We start from the raw sequence: 17,631 nt of genomic DNA on the forward strand, positions 1-17,631 counted from the left end.
CCTTACTTTCAAGGTTTTATTTAAATTATTGAAATGATAATTCTGGACATTGTAGAAAAATAAGAGGCTAGAACTGTGTATGTAAAGGAACACAGGCATCTTCTTAAAATGACTCCAAAATGAACTATAAAAATCTCCTCTCGACTCTTAAACACAGTTAACTTTAGCTTCAGACGGAAAATATCTCATTGTATGCACAAGTGCCTTTTCATCAGCATATGCAAATCAGATAAGAATTGCATCATTAGCACTTCAGTCTTTTCAAATTAAAAGTTGACTATCGGAACTGTAAAATATCGGTTACACAGACGCACACAGATGCCACCATAATTAAATAATATTTCTTTCTTGATGTACGAGTTGAATGCCTTACAGTCTAAAAGTTAATTTTGTGCTGAACATTTTAAACTTAATTCATTAGCAGCGAGCTTAACTCGCTGTGCTTTAATTAAAGTAATCATTCAAACTCAGCTGCTTTGGCTACGTCTATATCCAAGATAAAAATAAAACAAAAAACTGTAAGTTGGTTGAGTTGGACTTAAGTATTCATTTATTGAAGATGATTACTTGCTACATTCACCAGGGTGTAGTAATTAGAGGAGATATGGACATATGATCAGTAGGCACATTTGTCTATTTCACCAAAACAACTTTGATGACCACAAGATCTTTCCTTCTTTTTCTAGGATTTTAAATGACACCATAAATGTTTTAGCAATATAATCAGTAATTTAGGTTCTGTTTTATGGGTCAGCTCATTTTGTCGGTCTTAATTTTATTTTACAGCCAAACGCAATGAAACTTTTAAAGATAGTTTAAAGTTTTATTTCCTTTTTTTTTCCACTGCACCTGCTTGTCCTTCGTCTTGTCAGCAATATTTATTTTCTTTAATTTTATTATCTCTTAGTACAAAATAAGCTCTAAATGACGACAAGAAAAGATTTATATTGGTTTTAAAGGCCCGGTTTTTGCTTCTGTGGTTATCGTTGTGTGTATTGGTTTAGTTCTACCAGTCAGTGCCTGAAAGGTGGGAGGAGCAAAATGTGATGGAGTTAGAGGGTAATTACCTTTAGGAATGATGATCAAAGCAACGACTATGTCAGGAGCGCAGAGCCGGATGGAGAGTGACTGAAGAAAAATGAAAACATTGAAAAAGATACCAAGAGGTTAAAGGTTAAAAAGGTCAGAGGGGGATACATGGTTGGCCGCAGCTTAAAAGTGAGTGAGAGGAGGCAGGATGAATGAAAAATGAAGCAGATGCTGAAGGGAGGACGGAAAAGTGTTTCAGTAGCAGTGAAGCCATCTTAAATCACAGGAAAGAAGGGGAGGATGTCGGCCATCTTGTAAAATGAGACATGAAGAATAATTGTTAGGTAGAGAATGATGAATTAAGCAGGAGTAAGAGATGCTAAACAAGAGAGAAAATTAAAATGTAGGAACTGCAATGAACACAGCCTTAACTTAACATTAATGTCAGTTTTCTGTGTGTGTTTTTTCTTTCAGTGGCAGATGAGAGCAACATTGGATCCCTGGATGGAAGCACTTCTGGTGAGACATTTTATTTTAGTTCAACCGCAACTAAAAGAAAAACTGAATTAAATTGTAATATAATGTATTATACGCACATACCTTGCAGCAGTTTAGTAAATCATTTCTGTATACCAACGTATTCTTGAGTCTGCCAAACTGTCCAACAGGTGAAGCTTGTCCACATTTGTCTCATGCATGCTATGAATTAACGAAGTAATGTTCCAATTAGTAAATTGGACAAAAAATCCTCTGCAGTGGTCATTTGCAGTATGATAGTGTAAATCAATTTCCCTTCCCGTCTTATGTCAGATCCACAGATTCATATTTGCTTTTTCATCTGGTCTCTTCTGTCCCCGTTAATTACTTGCTGCTGTAGACAAAGCAAATTACATGAGGGGCGCAAACTGGCTTTCGTATGGAAATGAAATCAAAGAATTATTGTACAAAGAGAGAATCCATTTCTCTGTGACAGAGACAGACACTTTTATGTATTGAAATGGATGAATTATGGAAGGACACACTCATCTCAAAGGAAAGCTCAGGTGCACACATGGCTGATGCTTCTTCAAGAGCTCTTGCTTTGGGAGCCTACAGACGTATATATTTTTAAAAGTTTGATCTCAAACTTTGCTCTTTGCCTTGAAGTCTCTTCTGTTTCATTTGCTACTTGAATGTAAGAGCACTCTTCGCTGCACTCAATATGGGTCCCTCTTCCTGCATGCCACCTTTTTTTCTTGTCAATCAGCCTGTTTCCCGCATTCAGCTACGCCTCAGTTTTAGACATGGTGGTATACACTTTTATTATAGCCATACTCTTTCTGTAAGGCGGCCTGGTAATGTAAGAAGCATGAAAGAAGAAAATGTAGAAAAAAAAATGCCAAGCTGAGTTTTATTTTATTACAGCAAAAATCCATAAAACATAAAGAAAAGACTTCTTGTACTTCTTTGCAAAAATGTTTCTTCCTTCTTATATTTTAGTGACTTGCCTGGCTTCAGAGCTTGCTGGGCTCATTTGCAGCTGCTAGATATATAGATAAAGGAGCATCATGCTAAACTGAGCAGCACAGAAAATGCTTAGATGTGCATTCTTTCTGCATTAGCCTTGATAACATGCAGAAATTGTGTTTAACTTAGGTTTTATCATCCGTGTTCTAGGCTGTTAAATGGTGTAAAATGAAACTCTTTCTATTAATGATGTGTTTTATATTCTGATACCTGGAGAATATGATTTTTTTTTCTCTCTGACAGCTTGTAATTAGGGTAAACCGTGTGACTAAATAATGGAGCATGACCAAATTTATGTATTTATATATTTTTGTCCTGAGGCAACCAGTGATTTCTTAATTTTGTTCTGCTTTATTTTACTTTGCTGTGGACTACAGCTCACTTTTCCAACATTTGTATATTTTTGATAGATGGGAGAAAATATGTCCCTTTCAAACAATTCTTCCACTGAATATAAACAGATCAGTTTTGGTTGCTGTTGCAAATTAAATCACATTTATCAAACCACAGTTACTAGATTAACTGTTCTTCCTGAAAAGTCGCAAAATATATGAAATTTGATTTTAGCATTTCCAAGTCCCAAGAATAAGAAAGAAACAAAAACATATCTTTTCTCTGATCCTTCTCACTTCCCATTCTTTTTTTCAGGAAAATATCTGAAATTCTTAGATTTTACAGGATTTTGTGACACTAGTGGCCTTTATTCATTAGTAGCTGGACAGGAAATAGGGCAGACATGCAGTAAAAGATCAGTGACCAGGGTTCAAACCCTGGATTGTTGCTGCTTCTGTAGCCTTTGAATATTTTGCTCCTGCTCTAACACTGAGCTACATGACGCTCCGACGTTTACTTCTATAATTTTTTTCTTCTCGCAGTTAGGAGTTGGCATTATTGCTTTCTTAAGACACCAGAATGTGCTTTTAATGTTAACAACAAACTAACCAAACTAAATCCTCTTAAATGTTTCATTTGCTTGGTTAAATGTTCTGCAGCAAAAATTTAATAATCTTTAATTTGCTTTTTCTTCCTGAGTGGAGTTGTGTGCAGTGGGTGGATCATAAAAGTCTATAATTCCTGTTCATTATTAATCTTTCTGCTAGTGACCATATGGCTCTTGGACAATCTTTTTCATTATTAACTTGACTCATTTGGCAAAAATCTTGCAGGTAGCGCATGTTCTTGTCAAGGCTAGTTGTTCTTAGCAGTTTCATATTATAGCCAGACAATTTTTAAATATGATTAGAACCAATTCCTTCAGTTTCTTTCAACAGTGGGGTTGAAAAGATCTTCCTTTGACCCATCACAGCACGCTCAATGGAAATGAGAAATTGTCCTATACCAGTGACGTGCGGTGAGGTTCATAGCTGGTGAGGCACTGACGTCATCAGAATCAGATTTGCAAATAGATGCATAGATTGACAGCAGTTTACAGGTTATGTTTCACTTCTGCATCCTTACACATACAAACTGTAGCTCACAAAACACACATTTCCTTAAAAAACAAAACAAAATGTCGAAAGTCGGGATAAGCGAGAGGAAAAAAATCACTATCTCTATTATAATCTATCGCTGCACTTGACTTGCTTCCCGAATCGTTTAGCCTAGCTCGCTGTCACTTACTCGGCAGTTGAGGAGTGAACAAGACGAACGTCTGGGATCTTGAGCGCCCCCTGCCATGAGGCAAGAGAACTGCCTGCCTCACCTCGAACCTGTTCTCTGCCGTTTATAATCGCTCATTACACGAAACACGTTACACAGACACAGTTGGTGACAAAAAGCACCGTACATTATATACATAAGCTAAATTATTGGAAATAAGTTCACATATTAAATTAGTTTAAACCATTTTATTGACGCCGTACAGCAACATGCTCTCTCCGCTTAGCAGCCAGCGCAGAGCCAGGGGTTGCGCAATCCAAGGTGAGGCAGAGCTCGCTGCTGCCTCACCGGCATCGCTTCCAAGCATTTGAATGGGAAAATAAGAAAATTCAGCGATTTTGAACAAATAAAAATCGAAATTGGTGAAGCTACATGAAAAATAAATATTTTTTAGTACAAACCACCGGATGAATATAACAATTTAAATTACTTTATGATTATATATTTTCTTTCTTTCCATGATGGCTGGTGAGGCACTGCCTCACCTGCCTCCCCTGACCGCACGTCACTGTCCTATACACCATCAATTAGGACTGAATCCGGTCATATTAGTTATGGGGATTTTATTGCTTAAATCACTCTAATACTAAAACCCAAACACTAAAAAAACATTGAAACAAAAACATCAAAAGCTTGCTATTACTCAGCGAAAAAGGTAAAATGACCTACCGGTACGTTGACATTTTAATAGCAATAAGTCTGAAGTAGTTCTTTCACCAACAAGATTTCTACTGAATTAGACCCGTTTGTAGACGCCTCCACAAACGGGTCAAATTATATTATTTTTGCTAAAGCCAACTCTCTGTATGCAGGACTTGTTGCTTATGGACGCAGTATGCCAGCAAACATGACACAGCTGTTTTCCCCTCCCAAACATTTTTTTTTTTTTTTTTTTTTTTTTTTTTTTTTTTGCACAATTGTATTGTTTTTAAGGCAACCACATCCAGAAGCTCTGTACTTGTCAGGCTGCTCCGGGGATAAGATGAAAGACGACAATATGGGGTGGAATCCTGGAAAATATGCGATTGTGATACAATGACTTCTGGGAATGCTGTTCTCACTTCCAGCAAAGGTTTTCTCTTTCCACACCTCAACAAACCACTGGGCATTCACACTTTTGCACACATACACATAGCAATCATTGTGTTTAACGATGGTAATGGAAAGTCTTCATCATCTGGTGGAAAATATGAACTTTGGCAGATTTCACAATATAATTTACCAAAGGCTAAGATTCAGATTGGTGGAAACTGGGAATTGTTTAAAATGTGTCTGCATTTGTGGAAAAGAGAACTCATTTTTAGAAACCAAAAGAATTCAGCAAATGTCTGGAAACATTCATTTGTAGATTTTTATAAAATATAATTAGATACTCTGAAATGCAGTGTAAATAAACAGATTTTGTGGTCAGTCATTCCTCATGTCTTTGCAGCGGCAGAGAGAAATCAAATCAGCTTTGGAAACAGTAACATGTCACATAATTTTATGGCTAAAAAGAGAAGAAATTCTTTCAGGACATTGAAATTCATTTGTTGTTGTCTTGGAGTCTTAGAGGTTGTTTTCACTCTAAGACTTTCCTAGAGAAAACAGACAAACTATATGCTGGGTCAGTGGGTGACTAGCTCAGTGGGAAATGCCGTTGTCTCGCAATCTGAAAGTTGTGGGTTTGATTCCATTTTTTTCCCATCATACACAGATGAAGTCAGTTTAACACAAATAAAAGGTTGGAATATTTAATTCTCCATACAATGAATAATAAAAAGATAAAAATGTCCCATTTTTTTTGTTTGATTGTGATAAAGGTAAAACCTTTTTGTTCATATTCTAATTTACCCATTGTGCACCTGAATTCAAAACAAAGAGGTAAAGATTGCATCATGATGGGGTAATTTTACATCAAAATATTTACCATGATTGAGCTCTTTTCACTTGAGATTTTATTTTGAGATAATGTTAGAAATATACTATTATGGGGTGTGCTGTGGTGGCGTAGGGGATAGTGCGACCCACATGTGGAGGCCTTGAGTCCTCTATGTGGCCGTCGCGGGTTTGGTTCCCGGACCTGGAAATATTTGCCGCATGTCTTCCCCCCTCTTCTTCCCACTTTCCTGTCAGCCTACTTTCATATAATGTACACTAGAGACCACAAAAAGACCCCCTGGAGGGGGTACATTGACATTTTCCACAAAAAGACCCCCTCCATTATTGCAACTTAACCAAGGTTGAACTCTCTATCTCAAGATAAATGGACAGTAATTTGTATTTGATGCAACAAATTAATAAAAAAAGCTTAAGAATGTTATTTCAAAATAATGACAATTTTAGACTATCAAGTTCTTTTTATCGCAAGATAATCAGATTAGTAACTTGTTCTTGTGCGATTTGAGTAAAACTCACAAAATGTGGGTTCTTACTGAAAATCCACAGACACATTCCTATAGCTTTTACTGCTGAGAGCACAGCAACAAAAATCCCTATTGATCATCAGCTATTATAGTCAAATCAAGTCTCAAAATAACCTAAAAAATCTGAAACTTGCAGCCTAGAAAAGTGTGTAATTTTGAAATGGAAATTGTGCAGGAACTCTGTATTTAATCCTTTCAAGTAGAACATCACAAATCCTGCTAAGATGACATAAGTGAAGCAAATGCAGCTGTGTTTCTTTTTCTGAGCGAGTAAGACATTCTGCAGCCCTCGGTGTTTGTACGCCTTCAAACCAGTGTGTGAAAGATGTGTTCTTGTTATACCAAATGGTTAGGAATTAATGTCTGGCAGAATCACAAATACAAGGTTCATACATGGCCCTAAATTTGCTGGAAAAATTGGTAATTTGTTTTTTATACTTTCCAAGTGTGGGCAAGTGTGGAAAAATAAACTGGAGTAGAAAAGACCTGCATGTTTCCAGTTATTTTTTTTCTTTCCATTGCTAAAACGATTAAAGTTTGAATTTCTAAATATCTTCCTCTTATTTAGATATTACATATTTTTTCATAAAATATAGACACTGCAAACAAGTCTCAGTGCCAATACAATGAATGCCACATATGTCAAAAAAGTGTTGCAAACTTTAAAACTTTACTTTCTCTCTGCTTGTTCATAAATAAATTTCTAAACCAGCATCATGTTTCATTGAAGACAACTTGAACCCTGTGAACAAGACAAAAAGTATCCTGGGAAATAGTTCAGAAAACATTTTGTCTATGATTTTCATACATGCTTTCAGACCAAGAAAGCATTAATTTCAGATGGTTTTATAGAGATTGATGATTCTCTTACAGTATATTACAGGGCATAATTTGTTCAGAGCCTCCTCAAATCTTAAAGGGATTTGGATTCTTCATGCAAAATCCACTTTTTTTTAATGCTTAAATACATTTTGTTGTGACTGTCGAAAGCTTATTCTCTCCTGTTTCTGTATGGACGTACTTTCTATTCTTTTTGCGTCATAACTTTTAAGTCTGTTTATTTTTTTCTATTTCCTATATGTTTTCTTGCCTATTACACCTGCGGAACTGATTAATAAGGTCATGGACTTCCTGCTAATCAGTTTTGTGAAAATTTCATTCAGTTCATTTAATCAGTATTTCTAGTAAGGTTCATATTAATATATTTGAACGCAATCCCTTTATAACACCAATATTTATCAAGAGTGACTGGGTTTTAGATTTTGTATTTATAAATAAATATTCTTTAATTCTAATTAAAGGTTTACAAAAAATGATATTTAAGCAGTAAAAATGTTAACACACTCCCAATACAAAACTACATTTTGTACTGGGAGATAGTCCCCCAATACAAAACTACATTTTGTACTGGGAGATAGTCCCCCAATACAAAACTACATTTTGTAGTTTTGTATTGTATTTTGTATTGCATTCATCAAAAAGGTTCTTTTTTGGTATTTTAACAAAAAAGTTCTCCTAGTGCAAGTAATGAACAGCCCAAGAATTTGACTGAAAACTGAAAATATTGGACAATGTTTACTTTTGAAATTGTCTAGCAATCTGCCAAATTGCTGACCAGGATGGCCAGTTTTTTTTTTTTACATGTTTAAATAGCCTCACTTGTTACTTTAATGCACTTAAGTGTGTTTTCCCGTCCAACACACAGTCCCACTTGCTCAAATGTGTGTGTGTACTTGTGAGTAGACGCTGGCCAAGTTTTTATAATGCTTTAAAGCAGCATTAAATGGATGCAGTGCTCGTCTGCTGCTGTCGTTGTGCTCTATATTCTCAGTTTTTCCTTCCTCCGACAGCTCTATCTGTCTCTGCCTCGCTCTCATTCCCTCTTTTCTTTGCCAACGCCATTCAGGCTTAGCATCTGGCAAACAGGCAGAGAAGCTTATAGGACGGACAACATCTCTCTGTGTGTATGTGTCAGGGGGTCCATGTGATGCTGAGGGACGCTGGTGCAGCCTATTGTCTGAATCCGTCCCCGGTGGATGTTTGACTTTGAAAAGCATCACACACTGATGAGGCACTGCCAGATTTGTGTCTTTGGAGAGCTGCATTCGCTCCTGGTCCCGCTTCTGCTTCCTCCTTTTCTGCGATTGTGTCTTCATTTCTTTCCGCATCTCTGTCTTTCTCTGTTTTTTTTTTGTTGTTTTTTTTGGTGTCGTCTTGGTTTCCATTGTTTCCTGGTCTCACCGGCTCTCGCAGACTTTGCTTTGGATTTAACCTGAAAGCCACCTTGTTAGGACTGATGTGGATTGATGGATTAATTTGTCTCAGGGAGTGCAGCTCAATTTGTTCGCCTGTGTCGTCAGACACTACACGATTCCGGCACACATTAGCTCCTCACAGCCGACATTAGATAAAGAATTCAAACAGCTGAACTAAGCAGTCGTGTTTTTCATTTCACCCCCTGTACATTATGGGCCTGTGCGCATGGAGGTGTTCAATCCTGAAAGCATTCTCAGACTGTGTGCTCTTTTCATGGCATTTGTTGTGTGTTCATCACATGCGGATGTATCACTGTTTCTCTGCGTAGGGTTGGCCGCTCCTCTGTATATTGAATGGCCTTTGACCCTTATCCATCTCCCCCAGTAAGCTAATAAAGGTGAGAAGTAATCAGAAGATGGTCAGTGCTGTCGTTTCTTGCTGGCACAGTCATTCATCTCTCTTGGGTTTTATGTAGTGATCACTGACATGTGCTGAACCCTATTTTATATCAAGTTTGAGAGGAAGAAAGGCCATTTGTTTCCCTCAATTAACTGTCAGATAATATTTTGAGGGAAGTCGATATCTTCAGAGTAAATGTACAGTTCTTCTGGTCTTTGAGATTGTGATTAATTGCCTGGCAGGCATAGTTGTGTTCAAAATAATAGCTGTCCGACATCACTAACCAGATCAAAAAAATTAAAATAAAAAATAAAATAAAATCAACAAAAGCAACTCCTTGTTTTTTTTTTTTTTAAATTAATTTTTTATTTGGGAAGGCAAATTACAATTATTTTGTACAATTCAGCTTCCACCACATTGGAAGTATGAGAATGAATAACATAAGCCCAACCAGTTTTTTGTTTTTTTTGTATAATAACAGAACATCCATAACAGAAGAGTGAGTGGGGGGGATGGAGGGTCTGGTCTGAGTTTTCTTATGTTAGGGGAAAAACACAATCAAGAGCGTAAGTTTGCCATAATCCTGAGCCAAAGTACAATACACAGAGAAACAGTACTTGCATGTAATAGAGATATTTAGTCCACAGGAATAACAGATTTTATATAGTTTGTCCATTTAGACCAGATCTTGAAGAATAATTCCCTTCGGCCTTGGACAGAAAAAGATATCTTCTCCAGAATGTAAATGTCCTGTACAATCTTGAGCCAGTCCTCAACAGTAGGAGCTTCAGGCTTCAACCATTTTCTAGTGATTGTCTTTTTGCTTGCTGCCAGGAGAACCAACAGCAGTTTTTTATCTTCCAGAGTCCAGTTATCAAGTGAAATGTTTCCTAGGTACAGGGATTCAAATTTACATGGGATCCTTTCAGTAAAGATGTTATTCAGGTGGGAGCACATTTGTTCCCAAAAACCTTTAATAACCGGACAATCCCAGAAGATGTGATGATGATTTGCCCCGTTTGTTCCACAGAGTCTCCAACATGTGTCTCCGCTGCCCTGATGTTTTTTCTGAACTGGAGACACAAAAAAACGAACAGTGTTTTTCCAACAGAACAGCCTCCATGTGTTGGAGCTCGAGGTCATCCAGTGTAATTTGTTAATCTGTTCCCAGACTTCAGTTGAGATTGATAAATTTCCTTCTTTTACCCATTTGTTTCTTATGTAGTTTGTATCACCTTGTTTAGACGATAGGATACCATTGTACAGTATGGAAACAAGTTTCTTGCATGAACCTGACTTCAACAAGGATAGAAGCACATTAAAAAGTCCTGGTTTGGCTGTTTCCCAATTGTCACCTATATTTTGATTGAAATAGGTCCTAACCTGTAGATATCTAAAGAAGTCGTCCTTCTCCAACCTTTTAGATCTCTGAAGTTCCTCAAAACTCTGAAACACGCCCTTCTGGGTAAAGCTATAGTAGGTGGTTAATCCTTTTTGGATCCATCCTCTAAATCTCCCATCAATCTTGTTTGGTTTAAACGCTGAATCAAATGCACACCATCTGAGTATTTTTATCTGGTTACCCAATTTACAAATTTTAATGACCTTACTCCAAGAATCCAGCATAGTGTGTAATATTGACCCATGTGGTATATTCAGCCCTTCTTGTAAGTTTTTGTCCATTAATACTGATATTAAAGGTTTTCCTTCCACTGTTGTTCCTTCCAAATCTTTCCACCTTGCGTCGTAAGATGGAGAGCATAAACAAAGCACAGGTCTTAATTGAGCTGCAAGGTAATAAACCTGTAGATTAGGAAGACCCAAACCACCTTTCTCTTTCTTTAACTGCAGTGTATTATACCTCACCCTTGCCTTTTTCCCTGCCAAATATACTGAGATATTAATCTTTCCCACTCTATGAAATGTCTTTCTGATATCAGGATAGGTAGACACTGAAATAGATATAGGAAGCGGGAGAATGTTCATTCTGACCGTCTCCACTCTGGAGTATAAATTTGAGAAAGGGATCAGATTCCATCTCTGTATGTCTGATTTCAGATTTGAAATTAGGGGCTCATAGTTGACTTCAAAAATCTTAGTGAAATCTTTGGGCAATGTGATCCCTAAATATTTTATGGATTCTGCTTCCCAGTTCCAATTGTACAGACTCCTAACATTGTTCTGTGGGATATAATTTATTGTTAAAACCTGAGTCTTGGTAATGTTTATTTTGTAACCCGAGAGTGAACCATATTCCTCGATCGCCCCCATAAGTACAGGTAGAGTTTGAGCAGGGTTTGTTATGGTTAACAATAAATCGTCTGCGAACAATGACAACTTTTGTTCCCCGGATGTCATGTGAACTCCAGCTATGTCCGTCCTCTGTCTTATCCACTGGCTTAACGGCTCTATGAAAAGGGCGAAGAGGAGGTGAAACACAGCAGCCCTGCCTCGCACTTTCTAAAGTAAAAGGATCAGATAGGTCTCCGTTAATTTTTATCCTAGCAGATGGTTTATTGTATAAAGCAGCAATTACATCTATTATAGTCTGGTGGAACCCAAACCTGGACATAACTTTGTAGAGAAAGGACCATCTGACCGAGTCAAAGGCCTTCTCCGCATCCAGACTCAGTATGAGAGTCTCTATTTTTTGTTGGGCTACATGATTTAAAATATGCAAAGTTTTTCTGATGTTATCCTGCGTCTGTCTCTGTCGGATGAAACCTGTTTGGTCCTTATGGATTATCACTGGCATGATGTTTTCCAATCTCTGTGCGATTATGGCAGTAAATAATTTATAATCAATATTTAGCACACTTATTGGGCGGTAGTTTCCGCATTCCAACTTATCCTTTCCGTCCTTAGGGATTAGCGAAATAGTTGCGTCTCTCCATGAGGGAGGGATTATTTTCCAGTACATTGTTAAAAACTCTTACTAAAACAGGGACTAACTGATCTTGCATTTCTCTGTACCACTCGGCAGCAAACCCATCCGTTCCTGGAGATTTCCCTCCTTTCAACTTTCTAATCACCGATCTTAATTCTGCTTCAGTTATCTCTGATATTAGTTGTTCATTTTGCTCGCCTGTAATGTTGGGCAGATAGAGTTGGGAAAGGAAAGTATCTATTCGCTGTTCATTATTCAATTTGGGCTGGGAGTATAGATTTCGGAAAAAATCTCCAAAGCATTTCTGAATCTTTTCTAGGTTTGTTTCAACCCTATTTGTATATATATTCTTTATTTTGTGAATAGTTCTATCAGCTTGTTGTTTTCGTAATTTAAATGCTAGGAGCTTCAGAGATTTTCCCCCTGCTTCATAATATTTCTGTTTAGTAAAGAGAAGTTTCTTTTGTATTTCTTGTATGTTTAAATCATTCAGTTCTTTTTTCACTATCTCAATTTTAGCTCTTGTTGCCCTCTTGAACGTTTTGGAGTGCTCTTCCTGCAGTTTTTTCAGCTCAACTTCCAATTGAGTTTGTTTTTGTTGTCTAATTTTCTTTTCGTATGAGGAAAAGGCTATTATTCTTCCCCTGACTACCGCCTTTAGAGCATCCCAAAGTATTGCCGGACCCACCTCTTTATTATCATTCTCCTCCAAATATTGTTTGATTTCAGTTTTCATATTCTCCTTAAAAATTTTACTATTTAATAGGTTTGTATTCAGCCTCCAGAGCGTGGATCTGCTTTTTTCAGCCAGTTGAAGGGAGATATAGATTGGGCTGTGGTCTGAAATTGGACTAGATTCGATCTCCCAACTTTTTAATCTATGCACATCTTTTTTAAACATGAAGAAATAATCTATTCTTGAGTACACATTGTGAAGCAACTCCTTGTTTAAGAATGAAGGTAGTAATTGCTGGTTATAGTGCTCTCAAAATCTTAGCAAAATGACTCCATTGTAAGGTCAGGAATTTGTTCTTTTATTTGCAATGTATGACTTTTCAAGAAGAGAAAGCTTGAAGATTTTTTTTTTCTTTTTTTTGAAAATATGTGAAATGAATCTCAAAAGTTCTTTTTGGCAAAAATTTACTCCGCTGGCCATTTTTTATCTTTTATCTACAATGATTAAAAGCTAAAAGTGAGTGATGCTAGAAATCTAATTGATTTATTGTAATCAGCAGAATTTGTAATTTAAGGAAAGTTTTTGGTAGCCTTTTTGCCTTTTAAAAGTGTTGCTTCAACAATTATAATGGAGGGATGTGAAACATCAAACCTGATTTCTGCTGGAAGTTGAAAGCACCTCAGGAACTCTTCTCGACATCCAACATCATTACACAGCAGATACACACATGCAAACTGTCAAATATTTACACCTAAATCATTCAAAGTAAACAGCCGTGTCATTACACTGAATACATAGTTACATTGTTTATTATGTGATGAATTCTGTGTATATGTCTTTCAGAACATTCCATGACTGGGTTGGGTTGTATAAGGGATGTGATGTATTTCATAAATATTAGCCTGTAACGCTGAAGGATTTCTACTCTAGGGAAAGCAACGGCAGCTGAATTTTATCCCAACTAAAACACCAATCTTCTCCCTTTATTACTGCACATGTATAGTGAAGGAGATAAAAATAGTTACGTCTTTATTTGGGGCCCCAGTGTGTTTAGTGCTCCAGAAGTTGGGGTTGTTGGTAAGTCTGCTGGCTTTGTAAGCTGAAGCATGCTGATAAGCTGCTCCTTGGTGTAATTTTGACTTTGAAAATAGCCCACTGCTTTTTCTGCCAACAAAGTAGCTTTGGGATCACTTGGCATTCTCTCTCTCTCTCTCTTTGCGGCTTTCTTTTTTATTTTTTATTTATGTTTTGTTTGTAGTTGTTCTTTTCCTTTTTTTTCTATTTGTCACTGCCCTATTATCACTCCCATCTGTTCATTCCCAGGATCGGTGTCTCTGTTTTTCTGTCTTCATCTTTCAGAGTTTTGTTGATCTTTACCCCACTTTCTGACTCTGCCGATCTCCCCCAAAACCATTTTGTTACTCTTGTCTTTCTTGTCATCCCTCCCTCTCTCTAAAAGCTGCTTAATACTATCTTCTTGCAGTTGCGCCACAGTAATTACATTTCTGACATAAATCCTGCTTCTCACAGCAGAAATGTTTGAGTGAGACTGTGAGTGAATGGTCAACGATCTCCCTGTGTGTGTCAGGATGTAAGAAATGTTTTGTGTTTATTCCTGGATTTACCTACCAAACATCACGTGACCTGTGAGGAAAAACCCAATCCTTCTCTGGATTTAGATGCAAAAGTAAGTTCACATGCTGGGAATTCTTGAATTTACTCACAGTTGATCTCCAAAGTTGAGGACTGAGCCCTTTTTAAAATAAAAAAAGTCATTCATATATAACAAATTGCAAAGAACACTTCTTGTTTTTCAATGTGTTTTATTGTGTTTATGTAATGCATAAATGTGAAATGGAAAGAAAAACAAATACAAAACATTTACAAAGATTTATAGCGTGGATTTGTATTCAGGCTCTTTTACTCCGTTACCCTTAAATAAAATCTAGTGATAGCAGTTGCCTTTAGCAGTCACTTTGGTATTTAATAAAGCAGCCTGCCTCTGAGTGACATGTGGAGTGTGTTTATGGATGAGAGCCTCACACTCTGTGGCCTTTTTCCGTGTCTTTGAGAAATAGGCCTGAATTATGCATGTGCATACTTTTACTGTTTGTTATTACTCTTTGTGTGATTCTATGGTTAATGGTTGTTTAAATAGATGTGGAAGTCACATCAGCCATCTCATCTCCTTCGCTCTCAGAGCTTTCTCTCTCACACACGCACACACACGCCACCATCAGTGTGTATAGGGAATCATTAGCTAAAGTGATGCAAGTTTAGCTATCATGAATCAAAGTGGCATCATATCGACAAGCTAGAGCCAGCAAGGAATCCAAAGTGTGTGGTGTGTGTGTGTGCGTGTGTTTGTGAGAGAGGATTACTAGTATTTTGAGCTGGCAGCCGGCCCAGCTTTCCGCTTTTCGTCTTTCATTTTTCTCCTCTCCTTCTTGCCACCAGGGTTTTCCCTGGTGATATTCCCTGCAGGAAATTTAATTTGCTCTCCCCCCGTGTCGCCCTCTCTGCTGCCCATTTTTTCCCTATCTCGGCTATCATCAGTGTCTTAGTTGTTGTACATGGTGCCAGTCCAGTCACCCTTATCCTTCTTTGTTAGCTTCAATCCACAAAATTTTATTTTTTTTAATTAAAAAGATTTTTTTTCATTCGTTATAAACAGTTCTTTTTTTTAATATATTTGAAAGTGTATCTCCACTACACGTCTGGTTTCTATCATGTGAGTAATTCCAACATGCTTCTGTCAACCTCTGGGCTTAATCCCTCCCTCCTTTAGTAATATGTCTGTCCCTACACCAGACTTGAGATGATGGATAGGGAGCCAACAACTGTGAAGCCAACCTGGAATCCATCAAAACCCCAACAACTGTAAATTTCAGTACATCAGACTTTTTTTCTGTTCTCCAGAGTTCAGCCATGTCATGTTCTTTTTAGTTTCCAGTCAGAATCAACTTGGGCATTTACCCTAATCAGAGCAATATACTGCAAGAATACTGCATGAGACTGAAACAAAGCATTTGTATTTTTGTTCCCAATGTATTTTAGTTATTTGTCTTCTGTAACAACTTGTTTCTGGTTTCCACCAGCTCCATGTACGCCTGTTGAACTCGGACCAACTCTTGGTTTGAAGAAGTCCAGTTCGTTGGAGAGCCTCCAGACGGCCATGTCAGAGGTCAACAAGAAAAACGAAATGCTCCCTTTCCACCGCCCTCGCCCAAATATGGTCAGAGGAAGAGGATGCAATGAGAGCTTCAGGGCAGCTATTGATAAATCCTATGATGGCCCAGCTGAAGATGATGATGGTAAGAGTTACGTGGCAATATGTGTTTTATGCCACATAATGTTTCGGACTTCCACAGTCAATATTTACTGGAAGCACTTTCTATCACAGCATGGTAATAATACGGTTATAGTTTATAGTTTATATCACTGCATAATACATAAGAGCAAAATTACCGTAAAACTTTCTTGTAATAACAGCTTATATTAGGATGTCAACTGTGAAATGGCACTCACAATGTCTAATAAAATGAGCATTTATTGATAATAATATGTCACAAAAAACAAAGAAAACTTGTAATAAACTGACTAACAATGCAATTTTTTGGTACTTAAAATTAGTATTTTGCAAATGTTTCTATCATTATTGATCTATTACTCACATAATTAGAGCTTTGTGAATACATCAGCAAAAAATACGGTTGACATGAGATTGAAACTAAGAAAAGTCATACCAACATTGACTTGTGCATCGTTAGAAAATAAGGAAGCTTTTCTTTCACACTTTGCAAATTACCTCATCAAATCACAGTTTAATCGAGATTTCATTTTCAGCTGTTTAGGCATGACAGTGTTTGCAGAAGATTTTCTTTTGTGTTTATTTTATTTAATTCCACCTTTCTGAGATCAGTTTCATCTCTCTCCCCTTCTCTATGCTTTTCACTGTTGGAAGCTGTTTATATATATATATTTTTTCATTAAAATGTTAAAATTTTACTCCAGACATCTTCAGCCCTCAACTTATCTTCAATAAGTTTACCTATGCCAAAAAAGGCAGGTAAAAATAACTCTTTACTAAGTAAATGTAGAACATGTAAATTATACAGAAAATAATATAATGCATTTTACTCAAATTATTATTATTTTGCTTCTGATTCATTTAATCACTGTTGCTTCCCTGCTGCTGCTTTTTAACTCTACTGTCAATGGGAAAAGTTGTTTGACTTCACTCTGTGTGATGTGTTTTCAAAGCAATTCATAGGTCCCCATTTCCAAAGTAACAGAGATTTCTATCTTTCTATCTTTTGCATCTAATCGCTCGCATTCATCTTCGGTGCCTTTAGGTGAAATTTTTCCCCCGTGATTGATGCATTCTCAGCTTACCTCCACGCGCGAGGCTTTCCTGGATCACATTTTCTCCAACAAAGTGTGACAAGAGTCTTGCAACAGACGCCTCATGCCTCAAAACATCAACACATATTCAATTCCCAGCTGCATTATTAACAGCTAACTCTTATCAGTCACCACCACAGTAATGAGTCGGCCTGTTTCAGATCACTACGCTCACACAGGATAAGAGTAATAGGGCATGTCAACACCACACATGCAGTGGCCACATCTGTCACCGTCTTTCTAACTGTTCAGCACTTTCAGAGTTGCTGATATTTGACACAGTGCACCTTTGTGAAGCACTGAGTATCTTTCATTCTTTGTATTTATTTCTTCTTTCCAATTGTGCATGTCAGATAGACTGTTACTTTGTTGTCAGATAAGCTTAGTAGGTTTTAAAATTACTTTAATTG

General features: G+C 37.1%; 1 protein-coding gene across 6 annotated transcripts in view; it reads left to right on the plus strand.

Annotated features, from left to right (window-relative positions):
* The window catches only part of LOC122840311 (partitioning defective 3 homolog B-like), a 218,629-nt gene that overhangs the window by 106,175 nt on the left and 94,823 nt on the right, over nt 1–17,631 (plus strand). For all 6 annotated transcript variants that reach the window (XM_044132600.1, XM_044132598.1, XM_044132601.1 and 3 more), the window contains 2 exons: nt 1,504–1,548; nt 15,916–16,131. In XM_044132600.1, the coding sequence (XP_043988535.1) occupies nt 1,504–1,548; nt 15,916–16,131 (261 nt within the window). The remainder of the gene's footprint in view (nt 1–1,503; nt 1,549–15,915; nt 16,132–17,631) is intronic.

This window comes from Gambusia affinis, linkage group LG11 (assembly GCF_019740435.1).
Source record: "Gambusia affinis linkage group LG11, SWU_Gaff_1.0, whole genome shotgun sequence".
Lineage (NCBI taxonomy): Eukaryota > Metazoa > Chordata > Actinopteri > Cyprinodontiformes > Poeciliidae > Gambusia > Gambusia affinis.